We start from the raw sequence: 20312 nt of genomic DNA, 5'->3' as shown, positions 1-20312 counted from the left end.
ATGGCCTTGACCAAGTGTTTGAGAATAGCTGGTATAGGTCATGATCATAGGATTGAATAGCTGAGGCAGGGAAGAAGACAATGTGGTTGGAAGAGATTTTTAGGAATTAAGAGTTCAGGGTGTGAGAAAATAACCAACAAGAATTCCAATTTCTATCTATCTATCTATCTGTCAGAGAGAAAGGAAGAGAGCACAAGTAGGAGGGGCAGAGGGAGAAGGAGAGAGAAACTCAAGCAGACTCCTCACTGAGCGTAGAGCCCGACTTAGGGCTGGATCTCATGACCCTGAGATCATAACCCCAGCCAAAACAGGAGTTGGGTGCTTAACCAGCTGTGCCACCCAGGCACCCCAATCACCAAGAATTTAAATAGGAGTAGTTTGAAAGACAGACAGTGAGCCAGAGTTAAAGTCATTTAGAAATGAAGGGGAGGGACGCCTGGGTGGCTCAGTTGGTTAAGCAGCTGCCTTCGGCTCGGGTCATGATCCCAGCGTCCTGGGATCGAGTCCCACATCGGGCTCCTTGCTCTGCAGGGAGCCTGCTTCTCCCTCTGACTCTGCCTTCCACTCTGTCTGCCTGTGCTCGCTCTCGCTCGCTCTCTCTGACAAATAAATAAAATCTTAAAAAAAAAAAAAAAGAAATGAAGGGGAGGTGAAGGGGATTTGACTGATAGATGCAGCTACATGAGTTCAAAGCAACTTTGGGTGGATGGTTTGAAAAGAGAGAGGAAGAATGATTTGAAAATGATAATAAGGAGAAAGAAGGAGGACAGTTACTTTACCTCCAGGCTTAGTGGTTTCTTCTGGGGCTACCTGAGGAAAAGCAGTCACTCTGAGAAGTTCACAGGGAAAACTGTCTTCAGAGAAGGACTGGGTTTCATATTAGAATAAGAAGAAAGAAAGAAGAAAGAAAAACATTCAGAGAATTGTTGAGGACACAGAGGATTTTACTGCTAACAGATTTTCAGTTTCAGAAGGCACAGTGAAAAAAACCTCCTTCCAGAATTTGAATGGGATAGGAGAGGAGGGTAAAACAGATGTGCAAGAGTTATGTAGATTAGTGTGTGAGGGCTGAGTGTAACCTGGGAGCTGTAGTGGTGTCCAACATAAACAGGGAACGGGGATGAAGGAAATGATGACTGGTCTTGTTAGACCTGAAGCAGAGAGTTGTGGTAAGACTGTGAATGTTTCAAGAGTAGGGAGGTAGTTTTAAGCCTCTCTTTTTTAGCTCTGTGGAAGAAGGTAAAGAGGTATGGGCAGGGACAATTTTACTTGAGCTTGAATGCATGCTGGACAAGTGAGTATTCAGACTAACTCAGCTGTGCAACTGAGGGCTCCCATATGATCTCTGTCAAGTGGAAGATAAGAGGCCTGGGGCTGTTACTATTGTATAATATACACACAGAAAAATGCACGAATCGGTGTGGAGTTTGGTGAATTTCCACCAAATGAACATACCTGTGTAACCAGCCCCTACATCAAGAAGCATAACATTACTAGAACCCAAAAAGTAACTCCCTCAAGGGCAGCTGTTATCCTAGCTTTTTTTTTTTTTTTAAAGATTTTATTCATTTATTTGACAGAGAGATCACAAGTAGGCAGAGAGAGAGAGAGAGGAGGAAGTAGGCTCCCTGCTGAGCAGAGAGTCTGATGCGGGACTTGATCCCAGGACCCCGAGATCATGACCCGAGCCAAAGGCAGTGGCTTAACCCACTGAGCCACCCAGGCGCCCCCGTTATCCTAGCTTTTAACACAATTGATTAGTTTTGCTTGTTATTGAAGTGTATTCAAATGTAATATAGGAAAAATATTTTTCTGCCTCCTTTTCCCCAATCTTATGATATTAATATAATTATATTTTGATATAATATATATACACATAATTATATATAATTATATATCTTATTATTATCATTGTTGTGTAGAACTCCACATACGGTGTACCATAATTTATCTATTCTACTCTTGATGAATATTGGTTTGCTTCTACTTTTAACTATTTACAAAACCTGCTGCTATGGAAATTCTTAAGCACATCTTCCAGAAAACATATGTTCATGTTTCTGTATGATTTTTTTTTTTATTTACTTATTTGACAGACAGAGATCACAAGTAGGCAGAGAGGCAGGCAGAGAGAGAGGAAGGGAAGCAGGCTCCCTGCTGAGCAGAGAGCCCGATGCAGGGCTCGATCCCAGGACCCTGGGATCATGACCTGAGCCGAAGGCAGAGGCTTTAACCCACTGAGCCACCCAGGCGCCCCCCTCTTGATTACTTTTAACTTTCTAAAAATTAGTCTCAATTTTAACTAGGGAGTTATTTTGAATTTTTGTAAAAATTTTATCTCCCCCAATTTTCTGTAATTTGATGTAGCATGGTTTTATTTGTGATAATTTTCTGCCCTACTAGATAAACATTGGATAAATATTTTAAAACCCTTATTTGCATTTATATTTACTTTGCTTCATTTTGCTTCACAAATAAATATTAATATAACAAGAGAAAAGTAAGTATATCCAGGGGCAGGATCTACCTGGTGGATGGCTTAGTTGGTTAAGTGCCTGACTGGCTCAGGTCATGATCTCAAGATACTGGGATCAAGCCCTGCATAAGACTCCGCTTAACCTGGGAGTCTGTTTGTCCCTCTCCCTCTGTTTCTACTTATCAACTCTGCCCCCACCAACTCATGCGCTCTCTCAAATAAATAAAATTTTTTTTAAAAAGTAGATCCAGGCGGAAAGAAAATAAGAGTAGGAGTATAATATGAAACAAGAAAAAGGATTAACTCAGGCCTGCTTTTTTTGTGTACAGAATTAGGGCAGAAACTGTGACTCCCACTTTATTATAATCAAAGTAAAGAGAATCTGTTATGAGAATCACAGTATCCATATGTAAAAGCAAACCAGTTACTCTAAAGGAGAGTTTTTCCTGGTAGGGAAAACTGAAGATGTGGATTTTCTATTCTTTTGCATTTTAAAGGTGGTAACGTGATCTAGCAGGATTTTTGGTAACATTTGGGACATAATTCCAAAGCCCAGTTTATTCGAGTGGATAGTTCTATAAAATCAGTAGTATGGTACATACATGTATTTTTTGATAGTCTGACTTGTCCCGAGGATAAAATTTGGATTAAAAAATAAATGGGCTATTTTTGCTCTAAAAAAATAACATGCATATCTCTCAATTCCTAATGAATGAATGAATGTGTATGTATACACATTGTGTATGTATATGTGTACACATATTTTTCTTAACTATGGTTTTGTTTTTTTCTCTATTTTTTTAACCATGTTTTTAATGGGAATTAGACAATAGAAACTTTTTATATTCTTAGGCAAGAACCTATGTTGTTTATTAAGGCGTGTCTGTATGCTTTGGTAGACAGCTGAGCAGAGGCTATGTGAGTTGATATTCCTCAATAATAATATTGCATAGTATTGGGTGCCTAGGTGGCTCAGTGGGTTAAAGCCTCTGCCTTTGGCTCAGGTTGTCAGGACTGACTATCTGAGTCCAGCTCTCTGCTCAGCAGGGCGCCTGCTTCTCTGTCTCTCTCTGCCTGTCTCTGCCTACTTGTGATCTTTGTCTGTCAAATAAATAAATAAAATCTTAAAAAAATATATTGCATAGTATTAAAACTTTATTGCCAGGCACATAAATAAGTGCTTTTATTTGCACTTTTTAATTTAATCCTAACAATAACCCCTTGAAAGTAGGTGCTGTGGCTATCTGTATTTCACAGATGAAAAAAGTAAGGTAAAAAAGTTGCCCAACGTTGTACTACAAATAAGTAATAGAATCAGGATTCTGTTTCTGGCAATTATGCCTCTCTTTCTACTACATTATAAGGCTGATGAAAATTAAGAAGCCTAATGAAGGATTTGTGCTTGAGTTAGGAGGTTAGGAAATTCAGATAGAGCTAAGGTTTTCCTTCAAGAAACAGTTTTTAGGTCTACTCTCATACAGATGGGTGAAGAAAACTACTTTGTACTTTCACAGAAGTTTTGCTTGAGATAAGTTTGTTTTGCATTTTCTTTAGCTTCCTTTTCTCCTCATTTTTACCTAGCTAAATCCCACTGTTCTGAATAGCTATTGTTGAATATGATTATTATCTTGAATATTATCACTTTTATTCTTATTTTATGATTATTAAGCTTTCAGGGAACCAAGTGGCTTGTCTAAAGAAATTATAAAGAATCAAAATATAAGCAAATGGAATTATTTAAATGCTTCCTATAAAGTCAATTTTGCAGCATGTCTTTTTATATTTTTACAATTTTAAAATATTTTCTGAAGATGCATGATATTTTGGAGTTATTTCATTGAAACAAGGGAAAGTGTTTAGTATGTTTTGCAGCTGGCGTTCCTAAAAGCTGAACGAAAACTGCAGAACCAATTTCCTTATGTTATTTATACTTTTATTAAAATTCTTGTGTTTGAATGCTTGTTTATGCACACTGTTTTGAAATGAGCCTAGTAATTTATGTTTTAAACTGCTTTAATTTCACAAATAAGAAGTAACTAAATTTTATAGGACTAGTTCTATTCATAGTAATCTGACTTTAACATATGTTCAAAATTTTAACATTTTTTTATGTTAACTTTCAGGTTGAAGGTCTAGAACAGATGTGGAAAGATGTTCACTTCAGAGAAAGGGGCTGTGGAGGAATGGTTGTCAGAGTTTAAGGTAATATTTACTGTTTCAGTATAATAATTATATTCCAAAGAAGTTTTGTTTGGGATTTAAATCCCAGTGGCTGTTTTTAAAATTTTATTTTACTGGGGCGCCTGGGTGGCTCAGTGGGTTAAGCCGCTGCCTTCGGCTCAGGTCATGATCTCAGGGTCCTGGGATCGAGTCCCATATCGGGCTCTCTGCTCAGCGGGGAGCCTGCTTCCCTCTCTCTCTCTCTCTCTCTCTCTCTGCCTGCCTCTTTGTCTACTTGTAATCTCTCTCTGTCAAATAAATAAATAAAATCTAAAAAAAATTTTTATTTTACTTTTTATAATTTTTATTTTTTATGACTGAAAGTCTAAGTATCTATGGAAGCAGAAATATGTTCCAACAAATCTTAATAAGGAATTTTTACACATAGTAATTCTTTCCAGGAAATAAATTCCTTTTTCTCCCAAGTGGTTAAAAGAGTTTGTTTTCTCCTTTTCATAGCAACCTCACAAAGAATGGTTAAAGTTTCTGAATGTTAATGTTACCCCCTCCAACCATCAAAGATTCAGTGTTAAAATGTTTCTCCCAATTTGGAGGGGAACAGGAATGGGTATGATCAACAACGGGGAGAAGATGGGAAGATATTTACCCACCTTTCTACCAATGGATCCTTCTTTAGGTGGCTAACTTTTGTTTTCTTTTCTTAAAAAGTTTTCTGTATAATAGCTAAAATTGTGGGGTTTTTTTTTGTTTTTGTTTTTTGTTTGGTTGTTTGTTTTTTGCTGGTGTGTGGTGCAGAGGGAAAGGGAAGGAGAGAGAGAAAGAGAACCTTAAGCAGGCTCCACATCCAGTGCAGAGCCTAATAGGGAGCTCTGTTTCACAACCCTGAGATCATGACAGCCAATATCAAGAGTTGAACCCTTAACCAACTGAACCACCCAGGAACCCCTCAAATTATATTCTTTAACCAGTAAATTACCTTCTCCTTGTCCTTTAGATCTTGTTACACATAATTATGTGAACTTCATGATCCTAAACCATAGGAATGAAGGGTTTGGGCTGTAACTGTCACTTTTTTGTCCAGCCTAATCAGTCCATGACTTTCAAGGACAAATGTATAGCATGACTTTGAAAAAGTCAGACCTACTGGCTTGTTTCAAAGAGGGAGACTACAACAGGCACTATATGAGCATTTCACCAAACAGAAGAAAAGACAAAATCATGGTATTTGGAGGAAAGGTGAAGTTTAGATGAAACTTAAATGAAGCAATATTTTTATGGGCTTGATCAAAACAAAGCAGAGCTGTATGTAATGGAGTCAAAATCTGGTGTGGACTTCAAAGTGGACCCAGGGTCATGTTGTCTTGGAAACTACAAAATTAAATCTATGTGGAATGTTATGCTCAGAAACCCCTTATCTGAAGCTCTGGCTCTGTACCTTGGTTGAAAATCAAACCTGCTTCTCTGTGTCAAGGTGACTTAGATCCTCCAGGCAAAAGTGGGACGTTTCATTCTTACTGATTCATGTTTATACAGCCACGGTTTTGATATCTGTGATTTTAGATAACAAGCCTTCTCAGTGAATAAGAATATAGTTAATCACTCAAAAAGAGAGGTTGTTATGAAACTTAAGCTGTAGTGTGTCCTTGAGAGAAGCAATGTTTCCTGTTAATTTTGCAGCTTGCCTTATCAGTCATTATTATCTCATCCTGACAAATGCCTGGGCATATTTTCACTTTGTCAGTTATTATAGTCATGAGTTGAGTATCCTTCTACAGATCCCCTAAGTCATCATAAGTGATGTAGAATCTTATAAAAGTGCACTGTATAGTGCCTTCTACATATTTTAATAATTTGATTAAACATTCTGCATATGTTGTTTTTCTAAGTGTTTGAGTTGTTTTGAAGTCTTTTTTTTGCTTCTGGAGTGTTTAACATGGTTCATTATATCATGATTTAAAAAATATATATTTATTTATTTGAGAGAGAGAGAGCACAAAAGGGGAGAGGAGCAGAGGGAGAAGCAGACTCCCCACTGAGCAAGGAGCCAGACATGTGGCTTGATCCTAGGACCCTGGAATCATGATCTGAGCCAAAAGCTGATGCTTAACTGATTGAGCCACCCAGATACCGCATGATGATTTTTTTGACAGGTTGATGGAAATTGTCAAGTTTAAGAGTTGAGTACTAGGACGCCTGGGTGGCTCAGTTGGTTAAGCAGCTGCCTTCGGCTCAGGTCATGATCCCAGCGTCATGGGATCGAGTCCCACATCGGGCTCCTTGCTCGGCAGGGAGTCTGCTTCTCCCTCTGCCTCTGCCTGCCATTCTGTCTGCCTGTGTTCACACTCTCTCTCTCTCTGACAAAAAAAAAAAAAAAAAAAAAAAAAGAGTTGAGTACTACTTCTAGGGCATTCTTATGTTTAATAGTGAAGTGAAATTTGCAAAAACAAATATAACCAGCCCATTAGCTGTTTTTTAGTATGGGAGTTGTGGAAAGGGGGCATGTTAAGGATGGGGGAAGGGTCAACTATTAAGGCAAATAATCGAAAATCATGACTGATCCCCTTACCTTCCTGTTTATTCCCTTGCTCTCCTAGCTTGGATATGTAGCACTCTAGCAAGTGTAGCAGTGAAGGGTAAGGGGGCAGTGCAGTAAGTAGTATGGGCAACAGCATGCCTAGTGTTTGAGGAAGTGGGTAGTTGGGGCAGAGGGTTGCAGAGGTGACATGCAGAAGACTCAGCCAGACTGGTTACATTGGTAGGTTGGTTACTTTGAGTAAATAAGTAAATACATGGAGGATGATAATGGGAGTTAGTTTCTCTATGTCTGAGAAAAGAATTAGAAACATGGAATGAGGAAATTGAAGAAAGAATGCTAAGGTGTTAGCTTAGAATTGAAAGAATCAGTATGAACTCATGGATCTAAATATGTATATGATAAATTTATACATGTAAAACTGTACATAAAGGCATCCATGTATTTCCCAGCTTTATTCACTGGGAGGGCCAAGAAACAATGACACCCTGGTAGTAATGAGTACACCATGCACCCAGATCTTGTATTCTAAATACGGTCTTCCACTAAAAGAAACTAGAATGTGAATAAAGTATTATCTGAATAATATTTTAGCAATATAACATATATTATGTGGGTAGCACTATTTTATCAAAATTTTTATGAGTTTAATTCAAGGATAAGGAAACTTTTCCATTGGAAGAAGGGGAGTAAAATCCTGGGCCCCGTGAATTAAAAAAATAATTTTCCTCTGGCTCCCCCAAGATTAAATTTACCCAATTTTCTTTTCTTTCTTTCTTTTTTAGAGATCTTATTTATTTATTTTACAGAGAGAGCATGAGCTGAAGGGAGGGGAAAAAGGAGAGGGAAGAGCAGGCTTCCTGATGAGCAGGAAACCCATCCCAGGGCTTGATGCCAGGACACTGGGATCATGACCTGAGCCAAAGGCAGACGCTTATCTGACCAAGCCACACAGACACCCCTAAATTTAGCCAATTTCCAATCAATTTAATATAATGAATCTTTTAAATTTACATTGTAGCTAAAGAGAAGATACTTTCTATTCCTTGTTTAATTTGGTAAGTGTTCCTGAAAATTATTTTGAGTGTATTCTGAATTCTGTTAATATGTATTGAATTCAGCTCTGTTTATGTTTGATAAAGAGATTAAGCTTATCAGGCAAAATCAGCAGTATATTAAAGGTAATAAAAAGTAGAGAAGTGTTGAAAACATATTTTAAGTACTTTTTAAATTAGAGTGTCTTGTCTTTTGAGATGATTTGTGATGTTAGTTACAAGTTTTGGTTAAAATATTTAAGAAAGGAAGTTTGGATATATATACACACACACATATACACATAATAGAGAGAGAGAGAAAGATTGAGGGAGAGAAGAGTGGAGAAACCTCTGTTTGGTTATTTAATTTGATAACCATGATACTATTAAAGCTATAAGATCATCAGATTGATGAAGTAGTCCAAACACATAGGTACTCAGAAACCTTTTGATGTAATCATTATTATTCTGCTAGATGGTTTTATGATGTTGGAAAAATCACATTAACTTTTTATGTTTCAATATCCTCATCAGAAAGAGTGAAGTGGGCGGTCTGTGAAGATGATTTTAGTTCTACATTGTTCTATGGTCACAGTCTGAACTTCCAGCCCTATATTCCCCATGCTCACAAATGCACAAGGACAACACAATTTGTTTTGTGCAATTTTTTTTTTCTTTTTTTGCCTTTGGAAAAACTACTCATACCTACTCTAGCTATGGGCCCTCATTAAATATTCTCTTTGTATACCAACAAAGTGATTAGACTTGAGACTTCATTATTTTAGTATTTCATTAATAGTTCAGTTTCTTTTTTTTTTCAAGATTTTTTTCAGGATTTATTTATGTTAGAGACAGAGTGAGCACAAGTTGGGAGAGGGGCAGAGGGGGAAAAGAGAGAAGCAGAATCTGGCTGAACAGGGAGCCCTTGAGAGCTAGACTGTAGGACCCTGAGATCATGACCGGAGTCGAAAACCAAGAGTTGGTTGCTCAACTCACCCAAGTGCCCCTAGATTTTATTTATTTATTCATTTGAGAGAGAGAGAGAAAGAGTACACCCACATGCATGAATGGGGGGAGTGGTGGAGAGAGGAAGAGGGAGAGAGAGAACCTCTCAAGCCAACTTCAGTAGAGTGCAGGGCTGAAAGAGGGACTTAATCCCAGGACCCTGAGATCATGACATGACCTGAAACCAAGAGCTGGCTGCTTAACCAACTGGGCCACCCAGGCTCCCCTCAGAGTCTATCTTTTTAAAGATGTATTTGTAAAGTATTATCTTTCAGATTGTATTGTGTTTTTCTTAATGTTATGTGTAGATTTATCTAGCAGATTTCTAGACTCCTAATTTTTTCAATTTTCTGGTAATCACTGAATCTTAAAATCTAATCTATGTATAATGTTGAATCGAGTTGTTTTATTTATTGGCTCTCCACCGTCTGTCTTCATTAATTCTCTTCCACCCAACCCATATCACCTCCTTACAGTTTTAAAAAACCATCTGCTAAATGATACTTTAGTATGAAGCATCTGTCTTCTTCAAATTTTGCCAAGACTAATTTCCCATTACTTTATTTTATTTATTTATTTTTTGTCTCCAGTTCTGTCTTCTGAAAAGTGAGCAAGCTTAGGTGGTATTTAAGAAGACCAGTACAGGGGTGCCTGGGTGGCTCAGTGGGTTAAAGCCTCTGCTTTCGGCTCAGGTCATGATCCCAGGGTCCTGGGATTGACCCCGCATCAGGCTCTCTGTTCAGCGGGGAGCCTGCTTCCTCCTCTGTCTCTGTCTGCCTCTCTGCTTACTTGTGATCTTTGTCTGTCAAATAAATAAATAAATAAATAATCTTTAAGAAGGCCGGTACCTTTGAACTAGTACAGTGCAAGAAAATATAAAGGTTTGCTGTAATAGTATTTAAATCCATTGGGCCCTGTCAGATCTTAAGTTTTTCAAAGCACTGTTCATAAACGCAGCAATTATATTTTCTTCTTCTTTAAACGGCTTTTCCACATTTACAGAATAAAATAATGACAGAATTATGCACTAATTTTTAAAAGACCCTTCCTCATATTTAGCAGCATAGTGTCCTAGGCCTAGGGTATTTTCTGGGGTTTGTCAGAGAAGAGCTATTCTTTTGCCTTCAGCTGTTTCACAGAAAATATTTTACCTCATGAGGGTTGATTGGTACATAAACTGAAAATTGTAATTCACATTTTTAAAAAGATTTTATTTATTTATGTGTGAGAGAGAGACAGACGGAAATAGTGACAGATAGTGAGAGGAAAGATTGAAGGAGGCTTCCCGCTGAGCAGGGAGCCCAGCATGGGGCTCCATCTCAGGACCCTGGGATCATTACCTGAGCTGAAGGCAGATGCTTAACCAACTTAGCCATCCAGGCACCCCTGTAATTCACATTTTTAATGAATGTTACAGTTTTAGCCTAGATAGTATATGTAATATTATAATAATCTTTCTATTTCAGTTCACTAAGTTTTAAATTTTATATTTAGACACACACACACACATATTTCATATATATAACTCAGGTTTATTTCCATTTAGGGAGTTAAAAATCTGTTGTTTATTTGGCCGTTATTCCCTTTTATATAAATTCCCCTAGTATTAGGTTACTCTTGATCAAATAACGGAAATGAAATGTTGCCTGGAGATCTTTTGTGACATGCTTTTGAAATATTGAAGAATGCTCTAATCTCCTCTTTATGTAAGCATTTGCAGTGAAACTTTTTTTTTACTCTGGAGAATGGTGGAAGGTTTCCAGATAGTTCACATTTACTTACCATTCTGGTAAACAAAATATCTTATTGACTTAAAAAAAGAATCTATTCAGTTATATATCTTAAAATGAAATGTGACATATTTTTAAAGAATCTACTGAAGTGTAAACAGTGGCAATGTTTGTTTCTCATTTTGCTCATCTCTATTGAATCCCTTCAGCAAAGGTTTGAGTATGAGGGCTTATTCTGAGTGCCATAGATGGAGATATTATAAAATAGTTCTTGCCTTTAAGGAGCTCATGGTAAAATAAGAATGAATCATATATCCTTAGTATAAACATATGCTGTTGAATTTTCTGAGTCTGTTTATGCACACGTACACCTATATACATTAACCATAACTGTTTTAAATTACAAAATACTAGGAGATGGGACATGTAAGAAATAGTGTGTATCTTGGAATGACTCTTAGCAATATCTTGAGACATTATATCTACTGCAGGGTTAATATTTGTTGATTGATTGAAGTAATTTGCATGAGAAAAAATAATGACTTGGAGACAGATATTAAGGAAGGGATATACTCTAGAAAGGTAGGTTTTTGTCATTTGTTATGATGAAGTGTTTTGTTTTGTTTGTTTTGTTTTGTTTTCAGATTTCCCTACTCCTTATACCCAAAACTATCTGACTGGAGTATTATCTCTTCCCATTCCTTTCTGGTCGTGGTGTCTTTTCTGAATGAATGGTACCGGCAAGCTGTAATTAGTTGTCCATATTTTAAGTGGCATTAGGAAAATTAGTTTGCTGGTAGTGTGGCTATCTTTTTCTCCAATTCTGAGAAGTCTACAAATTTGCCCCCAATTCCTAACTTAATAGTCACTATATGTAACTCAGGAGTTACTTTGATAGATGGTCTGTGGCCTTAAGGTTTGAAACATTATTCAATCCTTATACAACATGTTTATTAAGAAATAGGGTCAATACACTAGTGAGATTTGTAACTTCTTTTTTTTTTTTTTAAAGATTTTATTTATTTATTTGACAGAGAGAGATCACAAGTAGGCAGAGAGGCAGGCAGAGAGAGAGAGGAGGAAGCAGGCTCCCTGCTGAGCAGAGAGCCCGACGCGGGACTCGATTCCAGGACCCTGAGATCATGACCTGAGCCGAAGGCAGCGGCTCAACTCACTGAGCCACCCAGGCGCCCCAAGAGATTTGTAACTTCTATAATGCTACCAAAAATGTATCTCTGGCTTTACACATGTTTTGTATCCTACTTCTAACCTGAGACTGTGATCAAAGATGAAATGTTAATGTTAATTTATATCCCTGTTCATGATAAGAAAATTAATTATATTTTTGTTGAGGTATAATTCACATGACATAAAATCCATTGTTTCAGAGGGAAAATATAGTGGTTTTTGGTATAGTTACAATGTTGTGCAAATAACACCAGCATCTAATTCCATCACACCAAAAAAAATCTCTATGCCTATTAGTCACCCACAATTCCTCCTCTCCCTCAGTCTCTGGCAACAATTAATCTACTTTCTTTTTTTGAGTTTCCTTATTCTGGATATTTCATTAAAATAAAATCTTTTTTTCTTAAAATTTGTTTAGACACTTCCAGAAACATCTTTATCAAATTATGCCACAAATTTGAAAGACAAGAGTTCTTTAGTTTCATCTCTGTATAAAGTTATCCAGGAGCCACAAAGTGAGGTAAGTACTCTTACAGTTTATTGTGCTAGTAGCATTCAGTTGGTTGATTTTTAATTTTTTATTGTGAAATATAACACATATATAAAAGAGTAAGAAAAAGTATATGTTTAAAGAACTTTGGTATATATTATGGATTGTTTATCTGATTACATTTGAGAAATGGCGTGGTGGGGGGGGTTAAGAGTAGAATACTATATGTTCAAAAAATAGTAGAGTAGTATGGTTTCACTTATTTGTGGAGCATAACAAATAGCATGGAGGACATGGGGAGATAGAGAGGAGAAGGGAGTTGGGGGAAACTGGAAGGGGAGGTGAACCATGAGAGACTATGGACTCTGAAAAACAATCTGAGGGTTTTGAAGGGGCGGGGGGTGGGAGGTCGGGGTACCAGGTGGTGGGTATTATAGAGGGCACGGATTGCATGGAGCACTGGGTGTGGTGCAAAAATAATGAATACTGTTATGCTGAAAATAAAAAATAGATTTAAAAAAATAGTAGAGTAAACAAAAAAGAACTATAATAAAATGAACTTCACTGTACCGTCTCCTAGGCCAAGAAATAGAATTATTACCATATTCTAAATCCATCTCTGAACATGTTCCTTCTCTTCCTTTATCTTTTTGTGTGTCTGTTTATCTATCCATCTTGTTAGAAGTAGCCTAGAAAGTCAGGGCCATTATATGTATTGATTGATTCAACAAATATTTGTTTGCTCATTATGAGCCAGCTTCAATGCTAGGCAATAGAAAGTCAAAGATAAGTAACACATGGTCTTTATCCTGAAAGAAGAAAGGGAGAGAAAATAAGTAAATACATACATTCAAGGCAATGCCTAGATGGATATGCACAATTCCAAGTATGCAAGGTGAGAGGACATTCCAAACTGTTGGGTTAGTGTATGGAGGCCTGAGAAAATGCAAAAATATTTAAGGAATGGCAAGCAGTTTGGCCCAGCTGGTGTTTCTCTGTCCTTCTTTTCTCTTACCCCCATCTTCTTTTCTTTTTTTTTAGAAAGAAAATATAGTTTGAAGGTGATAAAATGATCGATACTCCAGATTCTGGTGCTTACAAACCCCATCATTCACAGTAGAAATAGAAAAGGGTTGGAAATACTGTGGAAAGTAAATGGCATGGTACTTAGAAAAAAAGCGAATAGGATAATGCAATAGATAACAAGAGAGTAAGACTGGTACTGAAGCTGGAAGGATTAGTTTAGGCTGTAACCATGGTGAGTCTTGAATTCCTTCATAAGCAGTTTAGACTTTTTTTGCACTGAAGGCATGAGTTGGTCTGATTATTGTTTCAGGAAGTTGGCTATGTGGAGGATAGATTGGAGGATAGAAAATTGAAAGCAGCAGATGCTGGGACAATAGCCCGGGAGGGAGCTGTTGAGAATGGAAAGAAGTGGAGTAGAGGGGAGGGATATGAGGTATGTAGTTTTTGTTTGTTTGTTTGGTTGGTTTTTTGTTTTTTTGTTTTTTGGTACCTTAGTTTGGTAGATCACATGGCAGCTCTAACACCACTAATGTTATCATTCATTGGTAAAATAACTTATACCCTTAGTCCGGTCCTGTGTAGATCTATGTGCCTTTTGGATGAAGCTCTCAAAGCTTCTCAAAGCTTTGGAAAGGATTCTGGAAAAACCTAGCTTCTGATTATGCTATAAAGTACATCATGACTTTTGCAAGCTGAAGAAAAGATTGGGGATGAAATTGACAAGCCCCAAACTTTACCTGGAATTACTGAATAAAGCAATCATATTTTGTCCCTCCCTTCCTTCTCCCCAAAGCTTTCCAATTTCTATCGTATGTGTAGGAAGCTTGTTTTCTTGAAGGGTGTTAGATTTTAAAGTATTTGGGTAGAAGGTATTTTAAAGTTTTCCATGTTTGAGAATTATTTCACCAAAAAGAATAGGTATAGATATGCTCTTTATTTTTAAAAACAAGTTAAATCTTGTTTCTAATTTACTGTTTAGTATTTTGAAAGTCTTAAAAATTATTCTGTGATGAATGGTGTTTTAACCAGCCTACTTTGGATATAGTTTATAAGGTAAATTTCTGATAGACTAGTTAGGTTCATAGCATTTCTTTTGTTCAGAGTGATTACAGCTCTCATGGTTCAGACCAGTATTTCTCAAAGTGTTTGTGGTGAAGAACTTTTAAGAAGCCTTTTAAAAAATTGCAGTCTGTTACAGACCAATATGTGTACATAATGTACATGATGAACATGTAACTCACATCATATATGAAGTACCACACAAATTTGATAACCCCTAACTGATCTATACTATATCCTGTTCAGTAAGTCTGCTGATCACCTACTTGAATGTTGTAATATCAAGTTGCTGCAAGTTTCTAAATGCTTCCAATTTCTGTATTTACATTGCTGGGCACTGGTAACATTTGTGGATAGTCTCTGGTCCATGGACCACACTTTTAGAAGTGCTAGTTTAGGAGGTTTTACATGTTAAGTTTGTTGTATGTTTTTATCTTGATTCATGTGGTAAAGATAATGTGTATTCTGTATTCTTAAATCACAACTCAATCTTTAAAAATATACTTAGAAGTGTTTCTAAAGTATAACAGTATAATTTACCTCAATATCATAACCCACCTTTTCCTCTTTATTTTGTATTTTAATTTGGAGATATTCTTAAAATGTTGATCTCATCCATTGTCTTTTGGCATTTTTGAAATTTGGGTAATGGTTTGGGTGTTATTTGAAGTTTGGCAAATTTGTTATTTGGATTTTATTAAGAGTACTTTTTCATTATTCAGTTTATTTCATTTAGCAAGTATTTATTGAACCCATATAATATGCCAGAAATCCCTTAGAAATGTAGCAGTGAACAAAATACACTAAATTCTTTTGGATTAGAACTTGTATTCTGGTAGGTGAGGTAGACATTAAGCAAATACCTAAATAAACAATACAGTGTTAGTTAGTGATAAAACTATGAAGAAAAATAAAGTGGAGTAGGGAGAGTACATGTTGAGATTCTGGAGGTATTATTGGTTGAATCAGCTCTGAATGAACAAGGGGGGAAACATAAAATTAGGGGCAAGAGTTTTCCAGGAGATGAAATAGTAAACGCAAAGACCCTGAGATAGGAAATGTGTGGTATGTTCAAGAAATTATAGACAGTTTATGGGTACAATGCAGTTTGCTTGATTAGTCCTTTTAACTGACTATAACTTTAAGACAGCCATATGATTAGAGGCTAGCAGAGCTCAACTGTGTTATGAAACCAGCTGTTTTGTGAAAGAGCCATATAAAATCTCTTTGGTGCTCTAGGCACAGGGAGCCCAAACTAAGGAGAGATCATTCAGGGGGTACTGACACCTGAACAGTGGTGTCCTTCCAACTTTTCTGTATCTTTTTCCTACCTATGCTCCTGAGTAATAGTTCAAAGTAAAAAAATTAATTTGCGAGATTTTCTTGTAAATTTATGCAAACTAAACTCTTTTTCAACTTCTATCCCTGCTTTAATCATTCAAAGGCATTTTAATGTCACATTTCTATTACCATTAGAAATCTCTCTTAGGATGCAGACTTCTTACTTACAAATGGATTTACAAAAGTTTATTTATAACCTACTTGCTTTAGAGTCCAGAATGTATTTTAGAATGGGAAAAAAGTACATGATGACTAGGTTCTTCTTAGATCCACAAAAAGCCCATTTAATACTGAAAATATACTCGAGATACAATTCTCTCTTAATAATACTGTAAAATGTACCCACCAAATATAATACGTCCATGAGAAAATACATACAAAAAGTCAAACCAAACACTAGTTAACACAGCATGTTCTAATGCTCTATTGCTTGTCTCAAATATATTCAAGTTAGATATGTCAAATACTGGCTGTATTTCTCATCTTATGTATTTGTCTATGCTTTTCTGATATTTTTCAGGTATGTTTGTAATGGAGTCAAAAAATGTTAGCTCCAGTTCTAACATTTGTGAGCTGCATAATTTTGGCCATAGTAGATAGCCTTTGTCTCAATTTCCTTGTGTAGAAAGTATGGATAATGATATTCAACCCTACAGTGGTGTGGGAATTGAACAGGTTCAAGTCCTTTGAAAGTACTTTGCAAGTTGTAAAACATTGCACAGATATTGGTATATCTCTCTCTTGGTTTGACATGCATAATTTCATCTAACCTCATTTTAACGGTGTTTTCTCCACCCCTTTGAAGCTGTCTTCATTTGGTCCTGCTTTCATAAAGCAAAAACTCTTTTAATTTTCAATTTTAAATTGGCTGTAAGATATTTTGAGGGTGTTTTGATTAAAGTTGATTGTGTTTCATGCAGACTATTGAATCAATTTTCAACATAAGATTTCATAATTTTGCAAATTTTGTTTGGTTACATAAATTGCTTTAACCAAAGATTTCCCAGGTATTTAAGGATGAGGGCTGTTATACAACAATACAAGATTGCTGACATTGGTCCTCAAAGAAATTTTAAAGACTCTACTCTGAAAGCCAAACATTTCCCTGCCAGTTTTTCTTTTTTCCTACTACCCCCAACCTAGTTATTTCAAATTCCTACTTTAAAAACATCTCTTGTTATCTATGAATGGGGTTACTTTGCCTCTAGCTGTCCAGTTTCCTGTTACCCTTGCCATGCCCTCTGACAACCATTTTGGGAATGAAAAAAATATGCCTTAACTGTCAGTAGTTAGATAATTTTTCTATAGGAAAAATTAATTAGACAATGTTTATTGCAGTGTAATTTCCACTATACCTTGTATATATAATACTGACTTTAATTATACCCAGTATATTTTACATATTTAGCATATTTGAAATCAGAACATCTACCATATCTTAGTTTCTGTTCATTACAATTACTGGAAGTAGAGATTTTGTTTAGTAAATTAACTTAAATCTATTGCCTAAGTTAGTGAAGTGAATGAACTCTAGTTCATTCAACTATATGAAAATAAAACAGCCTGAAAAATTTCTGAAAAATCAGTACCCCGTGAATCTCTTCATATATTTATGACTTGTGTGTGATTATTGTAAATGCTTTAAAGTAATCCTTACATATAAGAGTATCTTATGTTAACTTTCTGTTTTTAAAAAACTGTCTATGATATAGTTACCTCTATTAACTGGTTAATGCTGGCATGTGGCGGGAGAGGAAAAAGTTATAGATAACTCCAGATTGTGTCAGATAAAATGATAGCAATGTTTAGATTATCCAGGGACAATGAATCATGATTTCAATAGAGATCTAGATCTAGGGTGCTGTAATTATTCAGCTATTCCACACACATTGCTGTGGGGTGCTGCCTAATTATAAGCTCAGGAGGGTAATTTGATGATTCCCATTTCAATTTCTCCAACCCTGTATGTAATCATGTATATACTGGCATGTTTTATCAGAAAAATAAATTAGGATTATTAGGGAAGAAACTTCTTACAACCTAACTATTTTAATAAGTTAAAAAGCTGGTATGAATAACAATACCACTTTAGAGTTATAGATTATTTTAAAGTTTACAGGTGCTTCCAAATGCATTTATTTTGAACTGTTTGGCCTTCCACTAGAAGTAAACCTTCAAAAGTTTGCTAAATAACTTAGCAGTGAATAGTTTTGCTTTCAAAAAAATGAAAACATTTATATATTTCAGTAATTACCAATCAGGGAAAGCCATTTTTATTTCCTGTGTCATTGTCATTCAAATACAGTCTAATCCTTGAATTAACACTTCATCTTTTTTCCAGTTGCTAGAACCTGTCTGTCACCAGCTCTTTGAATTCTATCGCAGTGGAGAAGAGCAGTTGCTTCGATTTACACTGCAGTTTCTTCCAGAATTGATTTGGTGCTACCTTGCTGTCTCAGCCAGCAGAAATGTGCATAGCAGTGGATGTATTGAAGCTCTTCTTCTAGGGGTTTACAATTTGGTTTGTATTTAATGTAATTTGTTTGTATTTAACAAATGTTTGTCAAAAGCAAATATATAACCTTTTCAGCAAAAGTGAATACATAATATTAACTACTTTTCATTGTAGTCAAGCTAATATTTGTTTTTCAAATGGAGGTTGAAGGGCATACAGGCATACATATAATTAATTATGTGACTATACCTTTTTGGATTGATTGAAGGCTGAAAATCAGACCATTTCAGTTCTTTTATAGATAGATCTAAAAATATCAATGTTGAATTTTAAATTTTTAAAATTTTAAAATTTATTGTTTATAAATTGTCTTTTAGTGGCCTTCACAGAAAGCTTAGGAGAAGAGATCTAGTCTAATATGTACCTCTAATAATTTCATAAAATCTGGACTGTTTCTGGATTTACATACCATTGATTTAACAGATAGTTTTCATTCTAGATATTTAGGGTTTCTACTTTTTAAAAAGGAAAAGAAATTTAAGGGCCTTTTCTTGACATATTTCATAACTATGTTAATTGATTTAGAAAATGTAACTTTTTACATAAGGATAACCAGTGATTATTAAGACATTACGCATCTCTATTTCAGCTATCCTATGTTATGAAGGTTAACTCCTGGTGTTTATAAATATTTGATAACTGATTATCATAGTTTATGATTTTAGTTGGCCTTAAAATTGCTTTCATTTCAGGTCTTTTTTTAAGACTAACAGCTTATAATTAGTTTTTAAACTTTTGTATAAGAAATAAATATTTTAATATTTTTTTCCACTTTTATAGGAAATAGTTGACAAACAGGGACATAGCAAAGTACTGAGTTTTACAATTCCATCTTTATCCAAACCATCTGTATATCATGAAGTAAGTGACATTTTATCAAGGTAAATTTTTTGGTTCTAAGATTTGAAATTGCTATAAATTAGGGTCTGGTTATTGAGGCCCCCCAAAATTGATTAATTTATTACTACCTTAAAAAGTATAAAACACCAGACAAGGTATTTACTATTCCTAAAGTGAAATGAGAAATCAGAATTATAAAACTTTAAAATCTGATTGTTTAAGAGATCTACTGAAAATACTCATTTTGAAATATTTTTCTCTCCTTTTGATGGATAAAACTAATCTAATATTTTTGTATGTGGCAATTATGTATTTCTGGGGTAGTACTTTTTTAAGTTCTTATTTTAATTCCAGTATACTTTACATACAGCATTATGTCTGTACAAAATAGTGATTCAACAGTTCCATACATGGCCCAGTATTGGTGTAGAATTTTTTAAGTTAAACTAATTTTATTTTTATTTGTGCTTTGGTTTTTAATTAATTGTTAAAACTTTGAGCAGTTGGAATATTTTTAAGATATATAATGTTCATAGCAATCGTTCTTAGTGGTTTATAAAATCTTATTATCACATTTTCAATAGAATGGCTTTTTCTTCTTTATTCAAATGTCTCTAGCCTTCCAGCATTGGGTCCATGGCTCTGACTGAGAGTGCATTATCCCAGCATGGTTTGTCAAAAGTTGTGTACAGTGGACCTCACCCCCAAAGGGAGATGCTGACAGCACAGAATAGGTATACTGTGGAGACATAACCTACCACACTGATTTTTTTAAGAACTATTTCAGCATATTTATAAATAATGTTTATGAGCTATATGTACACTTTACTTGGTCATTTTATACAAGAGAAAAACATATTTGTGTGATTTGTTACTTTATACTTTGGTTCAGAT

At 35.5% G+C, this 20312-nt stretch overlaps 1 protein-coding gene across 8 annotated transcripts in view; it reads left to right on the top strand.

The window, feature by feature from the left end:
- HYCC1 (hyccin PI4KA lipid kinase complex subunit 1) overlaps positions 1–20312 on the top strand; it is a 135155-nt gene that overhangs the window by 43988 nt on the left and 70855 nt on the right. For all 8 annotated transcript variants that reach the window (XR_009352872.1, XM_059171343.1, XM_059171337.1 and 5 more), the window contains 5 exons: positions 4600–4678; positions 12566–12667; positions 18405–18584; positions 19359–19439; positions 20037–20152. Coding sequence is in view for 7 of the 8 variants with exons in the window: in XM_059171343.1 (XP_059027326.1) it covers positions 4628–4678; positions 12566–12667; positions 18405–18584; positions 19359–19439; positions 20037–20152 (530 nt within the window). In the remaining variant the exon portion in view is untranslated. The remainder of the gene's footprint in view (positions 1–4599; positions 4679–12565; positions 12668–18404; positions 18585–19358; positions 19440–20036; positions 20153–20312) is intronic.

This window comes from Mustela lutreola, chromosome 4 (assembly GCF_030435805.1).
Source record: "Mustela lutreola isolate mMusLut2 chromosome 4, mMusLut2.pri, whole genome shotgun sequence".
NCBI classification, from domain to species: Eukaryota; Metazoa; Chordata; class Mammalia; order Carnivora; family Mustelidae; genus Mustela; species Mustela lutreola.
The sequence above is the reverse complement of the archived record's forward strand: the minus strand, read 5'-3'. Positions and strand labels throughout refer to the sequence as shown.